This window comes from Hemibagrus wyckioides, linkage group LG22, assembly GCF_019097595.1.
Source record: "Hemibagrus wyckioides isolate EC202008001 linkage group LG22, SWU_Hwy_1.0, whole genome shotgun sequence".
Classification (NCBI taxonomy): domain Eukaryota; kingdom Metazoa; phylum Chordata; class Actinopteri; order Siluriformes; family Bagridae; genus Hemibagrus; species Hemibagrus wyckioides.
In genome coordinates, this window is record NC_080731.1 from 18,764,253 (window position 1) to 18,779,000 (window position 14,748).

The 14,748-nt window shown below is 37.3% G+C and overlaps 2 protein-coding genes across 3 annotated transcripts; both read right to left on the reverse strand.

Moving 5' to 3' along the window:
* Positions 1 to 297: 297 nt before the first annotated feature.
* Positions 298 to 4,902, reverse strand: LOC131343147 (BOLA class I histocompatibility antigen, alpha chain BL3-7-like). Its single transcript, XM_058374585.1, has 5 exons — positions 4,694 to 4,902; positions 3,365 to 3,610; positions 2,023 to 2,313; positions 1,449 to 1,724; positions 298 to 1,362 (listed from the first exon to the last, which is right to left on the reverse strand). The coding sequence occupies exons 1-5, from the start codon at positions 4,758 to 4,760 to the stop codon at positions 1,232 to 1,234; spliced, it is 1,011 nt and encodes a 336-aa protein (XP_058230568.1). The 5' UTR covers positions 4,761 to 4,902; the 3' UTR covers positions 298 to 1,231.
* Positions 4,903 to 10,926: 6,024 nt separating this feature from the next.
* Positions 10,927 to 13,531, reverse strand: LOC131343149 (uncharacterized). 2 transcript variants are annotated; one of them, XM_058374590.1, is made up of 6 exons: positions 13,326 to 13,531; positions 13,067 to 13,164; positions 12,382 to 12,813; positions 12,173 to 12,286; positions 11,530 to 11,552; positions 10,927 to 11,299 (listed from the first exon to the last, which is right to left on the reverse strand). In XM_058374590.1, the coding sequence occupies exons 2-6, from the start codon at positions 13,089 to 13,091 to the stop codon at positions 11,195 to 11,197; spliced, it is 699 nt and encodes a 232-aa protein (XP_058230573.1). In that variant the 5' UTR covers positions 13,092 to 13,164; positions 13,326 to 13,531; the 3' UTR covers positions 10,927 to 11,194. The 2 variants fall into 2 exon arrangements, with proteins under 2 accessions (XP_058230573.1, XP_058230572.1); XM_058374589.1 differs by lacking the exon at positions 13,326 to 13,531 and having other exon boundaries at positions 13,067 to 13,309.
* Between the last annotated feature and the right edge of the window lie 1,217 nt (positions 13,532 to 14,748).

Consider the following 14,748-nt stretch of genomic DNA (forward strand, 5'->3'; position numbering starts at 1 on the left):
GACATTTCAGTGTGTATTATTTCACTTCCACAAATTCAGTGGTTCAAATTCGCCAAGAAATTTAACGTTGCACATCCGGGTATCACAAGAAAGAGCCATCGAACAGCGATGCATAAATATTTACATACTGACATGATTTAGCCATTATGCAGGTTCAATAAAGAAGTCTCACACACATACACACCCACACCTCTTTGGTATGCACTTTCTTTTTTAATAAAAAAAGAAGGCAGTTTACCAAAAAATATATTTCATAAAAAAATATAAAACATAATATTTGGTAAATTAATGCTTTCATTAAAAATGTAGGCGATTTATTACAACAAACATAACAAGGTCCAGTTCAGTACAAAAGTGTGTGTCCCAGGTTTGAGTTTTAGGGGCTTAAAAACTATTTTATTTTTCCAGTGATTTTAATTTTAGCAGTATTGTCTGTGCTGTCAGGGTGGGAGGGGCTAACCGCCATCTCCTGTCAATCACAGATAGCTCTTTCCTCACAGAGTGTTATACAAAATTTGGGGAGAAAAGGAATATCCTCTAAATTTCTCTAATCCTCTAAAGTTTCAAGGTAATTAGTATCAAACATGGGCACTTTTGTGCACACACACACACACGTAAAATATGTTCCATGTAACAATACATAAAAATATATTGTCATTCTTGATCAATTTTCATAATGGAAATAAACATGACTGTAACTGCAGCTTTTTCAAAGGTAAAATGTGACTTGGCTCAGGTTGCATTTAGTTTATAGCATTCAGAACATTTCACATTTCAAATAGTCAAAACACAGTTACAATAAGGCACTTAATAACGAATAATAAAAGCAATAAAAATAGCTTTTAGCCAATACTGCTGCACCTGGTTCACAGCATGAGTTACAAAAGTTACAAAAAGGCATTAAATAGACTGTCCTTCATAAATATCTGTTTCTGTAAACATTGCTCACAACTGTGAGAATAAATAAAAATAATACAGATTTACAGATTATAATCACAAAAGTCTTTTTCTTCTGCACCTGTAGTGTGTGTTTCCTGCACTGAGAAAGATCAGAAATCTCATGTAATAAACTCACTGTATGTCTGAGCAGCTGCTGAGTTCAGTTACTGAAGCTTTTGGGAACATTTGTTTTGTAGTTTTGTCTGACAGAGAACCTAATTAATAAAATAAAAAACTATTAATAACTGTGTTTAATTATTTTTTTATATTTATTTATTTAATTTATATTACTTCATGGGACTTCATGGGGTTTTTCTGCACTAGACCTCTTTTTCTTCTTCCAGACGATCACTCCAGCAACAACAGCAATGAGAACTACACCAATGATGATACCAATCAGTGATATGACACCTGATCCTCCACCTGTTGAATCAGAACAGAGTCTTTATTATCTGCTGCATCAGGAAATCAGATTTATTGTTTAAACTGTATGTGGAGTTGATCAGGACCTTTTTGTACTTCTAGCACTAACTCCTTCAAGCTGCTGTGCTGAATCACGCAGGTGTAGGTGTGTTTCGGCAGATCCTCAGCTGGGACTTTCAGAATGCTTCTCTTCTGGAAGCTTCCATCCTGGTTGGGTAACGTCTCTCTGAGCTTCACGTCCTCGTTCACGTCCTCTCCGTCCTTCCTCCAGGTGATATTCACTACTTCAGGGAAGAAACCTGTAGCGTGACACACCACCTCTGGAGAAGACTTTTTCTGGAACACTGATGCTGTAGGAGGAACTGCAGAGACACACAGAGACCGAAATATTAAAACTCCTGTTCAGATTCCTTTATTGATTGTGTAAATGACACTAGTGTGTGTACATGTGTGTGTTACATGGACAAATATGTGTGTCATAGTAAAGTAGTGTGTTATTAATCAATGGTGTTTGTGTGTATGTGTGTGTGTGCGTTGTGAAGTGTGTATACAATCATTGTGTGTGTTGTGAAGGAGTGTGCTGGAGTGCATACTCTATCAGAGTGTGTGTGTGTGTATAACAATTGCAGTTACAGTAACAGAGCAGGTCACACACTTTACCTTTCCTCTCCAGAGTCTCTTTGCTGTAAGGCACAAACTTATTTAACTGATCAATACAGTCATTCTTCAGGTAGTCCTTCCAGCGTTTAGCCTTTTCTCCTTTAGGATCCCACTCCATTAAAAAGTTCTTAGCTTTAGCATTAGCTGGAGTCCAGGATTCATGTCCATGTTCCAGGTTCCAGTTCAGATCCAGACTGATGAAGTCTTCTCCATCATAACGGTACTGACTGTATCCTCTAGTGACACCGTTATCAAGCCCACAGCCCAACATCCCCTGGAGTGTATGACTTCCTGCACACACACACACACACACACACACACACACACACCTATTCTTACATCTCTTCTGTAAATCTGTGTAAATCAGCACAAAATAAAAAGCTGACAGAATAAAAGTTTGTTTCATTTCCACAGTAATGCATATAGCTGAGACTTTTATTACTGGATATTACAGATTACTGCACTGGAATTTTAGATGAATATGAGAAGATGACATCTAAAAGCTTGATTCAAGCCCAGAACAGTTTCCTTGGATAAATATTCTTGACATTTTTGTGTAATTTGGCAAGAAAAAAGATATTTGTAAGACTTTAAGACTTAAACTTTCCCCAGTTATTATAGGTTATTTAGGCTTTTAGCTTAAAGTTCAGTAAACAGAAATAAATTAAAGATCAGTATCTGTGTGAATCTCTGGTAGTGTGTGTAGGTTTATCTGTGCTTTTCTGCCACACCGGTGGCTACTGCTGGTGAAACTGACAACAGACTGAGAAGCAGACTTTCCCCCACAGCATGTGGATATTCTGATTTAACTTATTTAGAATGTGTGTCTTGTATTATTCTGTAGAGTCACGCAGTCATACAGGCTACTACACGGAGTAGAAATTATAATAATGATATATTATTTTATTTCTTTTTTTAAGTTTGATATAGCGACTGACTTTCTTTTGGTTATTTACTTTTTCATTTAGTCTACACACGGCCTAGCAGGTAAAGCAAACAATTATCCTAAACCAGTGTCCTTATTCAAGTTGGTCTATTCTGGTTGTCATTTCTGTGTAGCTTTTGTTGGTGTTTTTCTGCTAAACTACAGATAACATTTCCTCTAAGTGTCTGAGTGTTCGGTGTGTAAACAAGGATTCACTCTGCTGCTGCAGTAAAGCTTTTGTGGAATTGCACTCCAGTTTGTTGTGCTCTTTTTTTGATTGATTGATAGGAAATCCCATTTCATTGGTTAACTGCTTATTAACTGCTACAGTTACTAAAATACCAAAATTACTCAGAACACACATCCCTAGTGTGTGTACAGAGTACAGTGTGTGTGTTAGTGATTAAAGAGTTTCACCTTCATCTTGATTCAGGTTCTTCATTACTGTAGCCATAATGTCCTGGTGATCCTGTAAACGCTCTGTCTCTCTGTTCCAGTAATCTGGATCATCAGCACTGATCTTCTGCATCCACTCTGTCTTTGAGATCATCTTCCTGATGTCACTGTCGTAGTACACACACTGCTCTCCATCCACCAGACCCACAGCTGTGAAGTTTATTCCTGGTGTGACAGCAGTGTAGAAGAACTGCAGTGAGTGTGTGTCTGAAAAAGATAAAATAGTTTTAATAACTCAGCACATATAAAGTAAAACTATAAATTAAAGATAATGTCACCAGAACCTACTGAATTAATAAGATCAAGCAACAAACACACACACTATCAGTAATCAGATATAAGCAACTGTAAATGTAAGATTTCATTTGAACTAAATACATTTGCAAAAAATATTATTTTAAAGATAAATTGAATCCATTTTAATTAAAATCCATAACACAATTAAATGTGTAAAATCTGAAGGATCATTCAGAGTGTGTGTGTAAGGTTCGATTTATCCTCTTCGTATCCAGTTGCCTGTTGGTGGTGCTACGACAATGAATTAAAATTAATTTAGAGACGTGATTAAACCACATCACTGACCACACACGTAAACTCCGAGCCACATCAGATGAAGTACAGCAGATTTACACATCACCATGGCAACACCGATATATCATCATGAATGTCTTGACATCATTCTGATCATAAATGATTTTTTTCATTTCATTGTCTGTACCACTTATCCGATCTATCCTCGGGTCACAGGGAGCCAGTGCCTATCGATTAACATTTCAAATAGTAAAAAAAAACAAAAAAACAAGCAAACAAACAAAAAAATAACCTAGTTATATAGCTAGTTTGTTTTGTCGCCCAATGATGACCAGATTTATCCTGAAGCTATCGTTACTGTATATGGCTATCAAAAAATCTAAAGTAAATAATTATCATGGGGACATCGAACTCACCTGTGGAATCTCCATCACAACCAAAGAGAATTTTGAGAGTGTTACACACACACACACACACACACACACACACACACACACACACGAAGCGCTCAGCACGGGCCAACTCACACAGACTAGATCTTCACTCTAGACTTTTTAAGGCGTATTTGTAATAGGATACAATGTACTGGTGTTGTTACAGTGTTGAGATAACACAAAGTGTGTCATTGTAGTTTCTCATTCAAATTCTAATCTAAAGACATTTATTACGCTTTGAACTGTAAATATTACAATACTGCAATAATATATAGCAGTGTGTATCAACAGGGTTTAGTTAAGATGATTTACAGAGTAAGCTTACCTGTCGATGACAGAGGAGCAAAAAAGAGGACTAGAAATAATTTTATTAAAGTGCTGCACCGCTCCATCTTCTAAAATAAGTAAGTAAGCAAACAAACAAACAAACAAATAAATAAATTAATAAAAATAAAACCGTCTGTCTAAGGAGCGAGCTCTGCTTCCTGGAGCTCTTCGTTCCAAAGTGTCACGCTGAATAAACCACGCCGGCTGCGGAATGTAAACTGGGCGGAGCTTCTCTCAGTGTTTCCAGTTTGTGCCGGTTACAGCTGGGTGTGGCCATGTAGGTACCTTTCAGACAGGCACCTGAACGGAGGCCTGATCTTTTGTGTGGAAGCTTGCTGTTTGGAAGCACTTTCTTGTGTGCTTGAGCATGGACATGGTCTGGGTGAGCAGGTAGGTGCAGTGTGGAGAAGCTGGGATTGTATTGTATTAGGGTTATCTGGCTATTAATATCTCTATTTCTCCTCAAGGAGGGTTTGATTACATTAATTTTGTTATATTGGTTTATTGGTATTAATAAACAATATATTGTTGTGATATGAGTGCTAGTTTTTTTTTTTTGTTTGTACACTCTCGCTTGAAGGAAGAGTCCTTGGGTTAAATCAGGATAAAAATGAATTAATTTTACTGTTCAGGTGTAAAGTACTTTTGTCTTCACACTCACTGACTCTGTCAATATAATCAGCCAGGAGGTTAAAGTGATTTTAAAATGGACATGGCTGATCAAATACACAAATATAGGTTCATGTTACCTAACTATTCTATAGATTACTACAAATTACACAACCAAACTGCTGACCAAGTTCAATATATTGTACTGATTTAATAATGGAATAAAAAACACACACACTTCTGGTATGCAGAATATTTGTTTTTATGAAATGGAGGCAATTAATGAGTATTTGAGTTATTTAGAGTAATTACACACATGCAGAAAGGACACATGCAACCCTTCTGACCTGGCTTTCTGACGTGTAAAAACTTTTAAAAGCTTCACAAACACATTTGTTCGATTTGGGTATTGTGTTATATCTCTAGTCTCATGGCATTGTGTGCATTCTCAGGCTGTGTCGGTGGACACCATACTACTAAGTCTGTTAGAGAGAGAGATGTTCCATGTGACGTGAAGCGCTCAGGAAGCACCAACCACACAGAGTAGATCTTGACTCTATGTAGATTTTTGAGCACATATTTGTCATAGGGTATAATGTACTGTTGTAATGACAATGATAACACCACATAAAGTGTCGGAATTGCCAAAAAAAGCAATAAGTATGTATTTGTTTACTGGTGAACTGGAGGAGGAGTTAAGAGTTGACAACGTAGATGAGTTCAGTAAATTTCAATGTAAAGAGAAAACAAGGAGAGGACATTCTTTACTCATCCTTCCTTCCTCTTCTCTGTGTTGTTACTTTAATATTGTAGAAAGTCAAACTATTCAAAACTCAGTCTTCAGAAAGCAAGTCTGATTATTGCTCTGATTGATTAACTAAAATAATACTGACCTAATTGTCATTGTAATTTCTCATTCAAATTCTAAACTAAAACGAAGATGAGACATTTATTACACTTTGAAATGTAAATATTAAAATACCACAATAATATCAGTCTGTATCAATAGTTTAGTTAAGATGATTTACAGAGAAAGCTTACCTGACAGAGGAACAAAAACTAGAAAAGCTTTCAGCAAAGTGCTGCACCTCTCCATCTTCAAAAACATAATAATTAAAAATGAAAGCCTGTCTAAGGAGCAAGCTCTGGGTTCAAAAGTGTAAACCCTTACCCCCTTGATGTCTGGTAGTACCTAGAGAGGTGTGCTAATCCCGATCTCCCTGTCTCTCTCTCGCTCGCTCGCCCGCTCGCTCGCTGTCTGTGTGGTGAGTGTGGCGGAGCATGGATTAAACTTTATTCTAAAAGGCTATTTAGTTGTAAATATCACTGGTGGTTAATCTTGCTTAATCTTAATCACTGGTTGTTTTAGCCAAAAATATGAGCACTGCATTTAAAAATCTCTCCCACCGGCATAGAGTTAAAATCGTCATGGTCATTAAAAGGTTTCAGTAGAGGAGTGTAGTTTTGCTGTTGGTGAAGGGGTTAGCTATGAATGTATAAAAGCGGAATCAAGAATGAATAATGCAGTTGTGATGATCTTGGATTCCATTGATAAAGTTAATCTTGTTGCTTGTGTAGTTTGTAAGACATTACTATTTTGCAGTAGCTCCTCAGAATTGTGACTTTTTAAATTATTTGTCATATCTTCTTAGTACTGACTTTTAATGTTGCAGCTTTTCACAGTTTTTAACTTGTTTCACTTGAGGGTAATAAATGATGACCGGTCGAGGGAAATCTGATGTCTTAAAGCAGGCCGCAGTAAGCCTCGGCTATCTCCTGGGCCTGAATCCCCACAACAGCTAACACTAGATGCTAATGAGAGCTTGTTGTCGAGTATGAAGCAGATGATGGATGACTTGAGCGTGGACATTTTTAGTAAATCTGGCTCCATCATCTGGGAAGTTGTTAAAAGAGAGATAGAACAGCACCATTTGAGCAAACTAGTTACACATGTGGCAGCACAGTGGCTTAGTGGTTAGCTCTGTTGCTATTATTTGTTATTGCAATTAAACCCCTTTTGATAGCTCTTTGATCTAACCCTCAAATTACTGGTATTCTTAGAATGTCATAGAGGTGAAGGTCTCCCTGTTTGCTGCTGATCTTTTGTTGTATGTTTCTAACCTGCCTGTTCCCACTGCCCGCACTACTCTTCTAACATTTGGTCAGATATCTGAATATAAACTACATTTAAACAAAAGTGAATTATTTCCCATTAATGCCACTGCTAAGAACTATCCTCTACATAACCTACCATTTAATATTCCCACCATAGCTTTATATATCTTGGTGTTCATGTTGTGTATAGATTTGAGGATCTTTCTAAGGCTAATTTTTCTCCCTTACTGTCACAAATTTGAGATTGTGAATGCTGGTCTTTGCTTAATCTATCTCTGGGAGCACGTGTCAATTTAGTTAGAATAAATATTCTTCCATGTTTCTCCTACCTGTTTCTCCTACCTGTTTCAATGTGCACCAACTTTTCTTCCTCAGATCATCTTTCGTAAAGTCAATTCCCTGGTCTCTGAATTTGTCTGGAGCAAGAAGGTTCCTGGGTTGTGTAGACAATATTTACAGAGGCCAAGGAAACCTGGAGGATTGGCTTTACCAAATTTTAGGTTTTATTATTGAGCTTCCAATATTAGGATTCTCAAATACTGGCTTCAATATGAGGCCTCACACTCCCACCTGACCTGGCTTGCCATGAAGCCCTTGTTCACTCTCTTATTCAGTCCTCTGTTTCATCCTATACCAAGAATGTGCTTTTCAAGACCTCTCTCAGAATTTGGGCTCATTTTAATGCTACTTTGTCTTTCAGACTCCCTCTGCCTATGCCCTACTGGCTGCTAATCATGCATTTCCACCCTCTTTGGTAGACTCTGTCTTCTCTATGTGGTTGATTGTGATATTATTATTTTTTTAAAGACCTATATATAGATAAGTTTTGCATCTTTTCAGCAATTATTGGAAAAATATCCCCTTCATAGGGAATGTTGGAGGGGGATCTGGGTCAGGAAATACTGGAAGAGGTTTAGTCAGAGGTTTTGGAGCACATGCGTAACTCCTGTTTGTGCAAGACATGGCCTTATCCAATTTAAAATAGTACATTGTATGTACTAAACTAAAACTATAAACTAAAGCATGACTAAGATGTATAGCGATGTATCACAGTGTGATGGGTGTCAGCAGTCTCCTGCAGATCTCTTACACATGTTTTTGCTTTGTCCATCATTATAAAATTTTGGATGGGAGTCTTTGACCTTAATCAGAACTGATTATGATTATTATATGATAGATTTTCCACTCTCCTTGGACTAACATGACTCTCTCAGATTGGCTGAGTGCTAATATCTTGTTTGGTGTAGTGGGGGTGATGAAATAACGTCTGGTCATTTATTTGTCTATTACAGATACACTCGAAGGTGAGCTGTTTTTTGCCCCTTATCTTATACAAAATGTATTTCAAACCTTTCTTTTTTTTTACTAATGTGTTGCCAACTGTTTGATTCCAATACTGTAATCAGTGCACTTCCTTGAAGTTATGTAAATAAAATTCTTTCATAAAATCAAAACTCACACAAAAAGGTTAATATTTTTATCTGCTCTAATCTTTCTGGTTGTTTGCCACCATTGTACAGAGCGAATGTGGCCCAGAGGCGCCCCCTGCAGGCTGAATGGAAATATAACACATTTGCGAGATGCTAAACTGTAGGTGTTTATTACAGCTCTATGGATTTCACTATTCATAGGAAAAGATTTTAAAACTTGGACTCTTGAATGACTGAAGCTACCATTTGCTAGCTAGCTGCCATTATCCATCATTTTAATCAAACTAATGTAAGTCTAATTAGCTAGTAAAGTACCCTCTGAACATTTACTGGTAAAAAGCAGTATATTCAATATGAACTACTTTAAAGAGGAAGAATTAACTTCTTTCCATGATGTTCATCTTGCTGTAACATTGTCAGTAAAACACACATCAGAATGGAGAAGTGCTCTTTTATTTTCCACTTGAGAACCTAGAATTTTCCAATATAACTTAGATATGTCAAGTGTTTGCTAAGGTCACACAGTCGATATTACTTTGTTGAATTGCTGTGAGATTGAGTGTTAACTGACTCACATTGCTTTTTATGTCCGTAATTTATTTAATAAATAAAGCTTAATATTTATATAGAATTTGTTTCATGATTTCAGAGAGATATTCTACATGGGGATTAAAGCAGGATTGTGTAGATAACTACAAATTACACGACCAAACTGCTGACCAAGTTCAATATATTGTACTGATTTAACTAAATGTTTACAATGATCTGTCCACCACACACACACTGAGACTCCAGGTGAGCTGTTACATGAAGCCGGTTAAAACCGGCACTGAACTTTTTTTCTGGAAAGTTCGTTCTGCAGGTAGGCCTAATAGGGTTGCCTGATTGGTTACAAAATCAATCAAAACAAACCAACTGTTACTGTGACAGTTAAACTATCCCAAAATCTCAAACTTTGCCACTCTCATATTTACATATTTTACAGTAACTGTTATGCATTACACACAATTTCAAGATTAAGATTGAGAGATGGTCCATATCCTTCCCTGGAGGAGATAATCCTTTATTTTTGGTTAATTTGAAAATGAATTATTTCCGGTTTAAGATCTTGCTCTGATGCTATTCTCTGTCTCATCATCTAGCACAGTTTTGCATTTAGTGGAATATAAATTGGACAGAGTAAAATAAATCAATAAAAGCATTTCATTCAAATATAATTTAGGCAGTGTGTCAAAACTTTTTTTCTGCAGGTGGAAAAAAAACTCATCCCACAACAACATTTTTACAGACGCTCATATTCCGATGGACAAAAACAAGACTTGGCAACCCTACAGCTACTTTGAAGCTGTTTTGTGGTTGTAAAGGTAATGAGAGTATTTCTGTATGTGGATAAAGGCCATAAGAAAATAATCCTCTTTGTCAGTTTCTTTTAAATAAATCTACATTTAATGTTGATACAATCCTCTCTGGAAGTATTAGAACAGCGAAGCCAATGCTTTTCTTTTTGCTTTACACTGAAAGTGTTTGGATTTGAGCTCAAAAGATGCATATAAGACTTTAGATTTCTAACTTTAACCTAGAACATAGCACTAAAAATGTGTGGGTTCAAGGGTGCCATGTTTTAATTTATTTAACACATCTAGATGTAAATATATGGGAATGAGAGCTGAAAATCTGACCAACATCTCATTCATCTTCTATCTCAAACTCAAATGTTTTTAGTGCGTGGCAAAAACAATAGTATGGGCCTTGCTGACATGGGACTATGTGGTTAAACTAAATCTAAAAATCCAGACTGTGCTTTATAATGAGGAGAGAAACAATTAGCAACCAAGAAAATTTGTGTCTTCCTGATTGCACTAGAACATTCAAAGCTTTTAACAGAATGTAGTATAATATCAAGCTTCCTGCAGTTTTAGTTGTTGTGGTTTTTCACATTTATGCTTCAGTCACACTGAAAAATAAATTAGAATCAAAATACATGAGAGAGTGGATTAGGACACTGGGATGATTTATTTTTTTTTGGTACAATATCATCGTTACTGATTGGGATAAATAGAACAAATCTATGACAGTATTCATCATATCAAAATTGTGAATGTTTTATTAAATTGCATAAGCAACTGAACCATTGTGACTAGAGGATCATAGGGGAAATTTGTATTAATAAATAATTAAAAAATGAATGTGACACTTTTACTATGATCTAAAACTAAACACATTCACTCAAAGCTATAGGGATGATGTTCCTGTTAACTGTATTCTATATATTACATAATGAAGTGTATGAATAAAGAAAAGATGAAACACCCAGCCTATCTAGGGTTATCCTGTTAAAGCTAATGCTAAGCTAAATTCTGGTAAACGACGCACGTATATACACCATGTGGATCAGCTGCTTCCTCATGTCTGCTTGTCTGCGTGTCTTTCTTGTTAGAAAGCTGCTCCTGCTGTGTCAGAGGATACACAGACAAGTCAGTGTTTTACATTTAAAATGAACATGCGTCTCCTCGTAGTTCAGTTTGAAGGATAAGATGAACGAGCAATCATCTACCCACCTACCTAGAGATATTCCAGTGTTTTTGCAGCCAAAATATACAGTACATTTCAGCCAGACACATTATGGTAGAGGCCACAATATCATTTAATTTGCATTTTATATTTAAAGTCACAGATTTACCTCTTCCTCTTGTGCTTCAGGGCCTTAAATAAAACAACAGAGAAAGTGTGAAAGGTCATGTGGAGTCTTTCTCAAGTCAAGTCAAGAAGCTTTTATTGTCATTTCAACAACATATAGCTGATGCAGTACATGAAACAACGGTTCTCCAGGACCCTGGTACTACATAGAACAACATAACAACATGTAGCTACCAAAACAACAACACAGAGCTAAAGAGAGAAAGTAGTTGTCCTAGCTACATAAAGTGCAACATGTGTAACCTGGTGCAGCAGAGCAAGACAGAAAATACAAAAAACAACACAAGACAGTACCGGTTATATAGCTCTGAAAAAATGCGCAACAAAGACCTGGCTCACAAAGCAGAGGGAAAACCAACCACAGGGTATAATCACACACCGGACGATTTAGACATAGCAATCAGCTTACAACACTAGTTTTTAGATTGGGGAAAGCTGAGTACCTACAGTAACCACCCAAAAAGACTGGGAAAACATGCAAACTACACACACAGACAGACAGCAGAGGCAGGAATTAAACCCCCAACCCTGTCAAAATCTTTAGCAAGTTTTCAGCTTTTGAATAATTATTAATAATATTATTAATCTGTATCTATGTATTCTATTATATAATATGAATTCAGTACCTCTGTGTATTCTCGGTTTGTGAATAATGATCAGGACACAGAGAGGAATCACAATCACATTCGTCACCCCAGAGATCACACTCAGCATCAGAAACACACTAGACAAAACAGCATCTTGAAAAAGACGTTAAAGCACACATCTTAAAACTGTACAAAACGTTTCTTTGTGTAAATGGATCTACAGCCATGAGAAGAGAAGCTTCACAAACCTTTTAAAGAACAGAGAGCTGGAAAATCTTCTGGTCTGACTGAAGTTGTGGTCATTGTTTTGTTTTCCTCTGAAACAGTGTCTACTTTCACGTGTAAGTAGCTGGAGTTACTGAATATTATTTTGTCCAGCTCAGTGAAGCTGCAGTAATACAGTCCTGTATCAGTGACATTAACTGCAGAGATTGTGAGAGACGTGTTCTTTCTGTGCACAGACATCACCATGCCCTCAGGTTCAGGGGAGAAGTAGCACTTTTGCGTTTGGCCAGATAACGTAAACTGTTTGCACCCAACGAGAAGTGGCACTGAGGTACTTGTGTGCTTAAACCAGAAGATGTAACTGGCACGATACAGTTCATGGTGACACCAAAGAGTGACTCTATCTCCAGGTTTTGCCTCCAACGGTGAAGAACTGAGAGTCTCTGAGATTAAAGCTGCAAGCCATGAAACAATGACCTCATTTAAGTACCACTTCAGTTTCTAAATATAACCTATAATATAACCTTATGAAACTCGAATCGCTGAACCAAACCAAATAGTAGAATACATATTTATTTACTGTCATAAATTTATCTTAAACTAAAACTTTATACCAAAAGCATTAATGTGGTCCATTTCCAGACAAAGCACAGCATTTTCTGCAATCATTCATGAATTAAATTAGTAAATAAGATTCTTAATACTTACCTATGGTACAGAGAAGTAAAAGCATAATCACAAACTGAAGCGTTGCTGCACTGTCAGGTGAAAGATGAAGAGGAAACGTCTATCTGGTGAACAGTGACCTGGGTGAAGGAGGTGTAGTTTCAGTCAACAGCTGTGATGTGATCATTCAGTCACAAACAAAAGGACAAAGTGAAGGGTGGAAATGGCGTTTGTGTGGGTTTAGTGCAGCAAAGGTGTGAAATAAAGCACTGGTGGTCAGAGGATAGCTGAACATAGTTACATGTGGTTTTCTCTGGTAGCAACAGCACAGAAACTCTAACTCTACAGCTTCCTCTGAAATGGACATACTGCATCATGCAGACAGTGTGGCTTGTGGTGAAGTCTGGTGTGTATCTACCTGAGAAAAGAGACAATCAAAAACAAATGATAAAACCTGATTTAAAAAAATAATATTTAATATTAATGATAAGGACTCAAGTTCTGTAATGAAAAACTCTTAAAAAAACACAAAAGACTAGGAATTACAACATCATCTTATTTTCCTTGACTACTTCACTGTTTTTTTTTTCTTCTTCATTCACACTTCAGCTATAAAAAGGTTATATGCAGATGAGGGGCGGGATAAATGTTCCCATTGGTCCACTGCTTCTCAACCGACAGCCTTCTCTAGCCAGTCAGTAAGGTGAGAGTAGATGTTTGTGACGTTTAGTGTTTGAACCTTTTCTGAGAAATTCAGAAGATGAACTTTTACGTGCAGCTACATGTTAATTAATATAAACGTATACCTTACAGTTAGCTGCATTGGTTGTCAGGTTCTTTTCTTTTCTTTTCTATTCAATTATATGATTTGTGCGTATTATTTTTTACGAACACGATACTTATTAAATGCTCCTACTGTAATGAAAAGTATTTTCAGGCAGTTCCTCAAATGGGAATCCAAAAATGAGAGGTCATGTTGCAGCGTTATCAAAACTATATTGTGTACAAGCCTGGGAGATCCAATGAAATGAGTCGAAGTCCCAACAGTGGAGACGTAAGGCCCAGGGATGATTGAGTACTGATGATGGAGCTAATTGATGAATCACCTGTCAGTACTGCACAATATTGGAAAAGGACAAAGATGTTACACTCTCCCAAGTTCACCAGTACATATTAAAGGGTTGGACTGATAAAGCAGAACCACAGCTCTTACCCTACTACCTTAGGAGCACTTTGGTGAGGGTTAAGGATGGATATGTTTTATGTGGAGCAGGAGTAATCATACCTCCACAGAGCACCTTGTTGAGACAGTTACATCAGTCCCATTCTGGTATGGAGATGCAACAACTAACAGCCTGGTGTAGAGCCAACAACCTCTCTCTGAACGTCCACAAGACTAAAGAGATGGTTGTTGACTTCAGGAGAGCACAGAGCGACCGTTCTCCGCTGTTCCTCAACGGATCCTCTGTGGAGATCGTCAAGAGCACCAAATTCCTTGGTGTTCATCTGGCAGAGAACTTCACCTGGTCACTCAACACCAGCTCCATCACCAAGAAAGCCCAGCAGTGCCTCTACTTCCTGAGGAGGCTGAGGAAAGCCCATCTCCCTCCCCCATCCTGACTGTGTTCTACAGAGGGACCATGGAGAGCGTCCTGAGCAGCTGCATCACTGCCTGGTTTGGGAACTGGACCGTCTCAGATCACAAGACCCTTCAGGGGACAGTG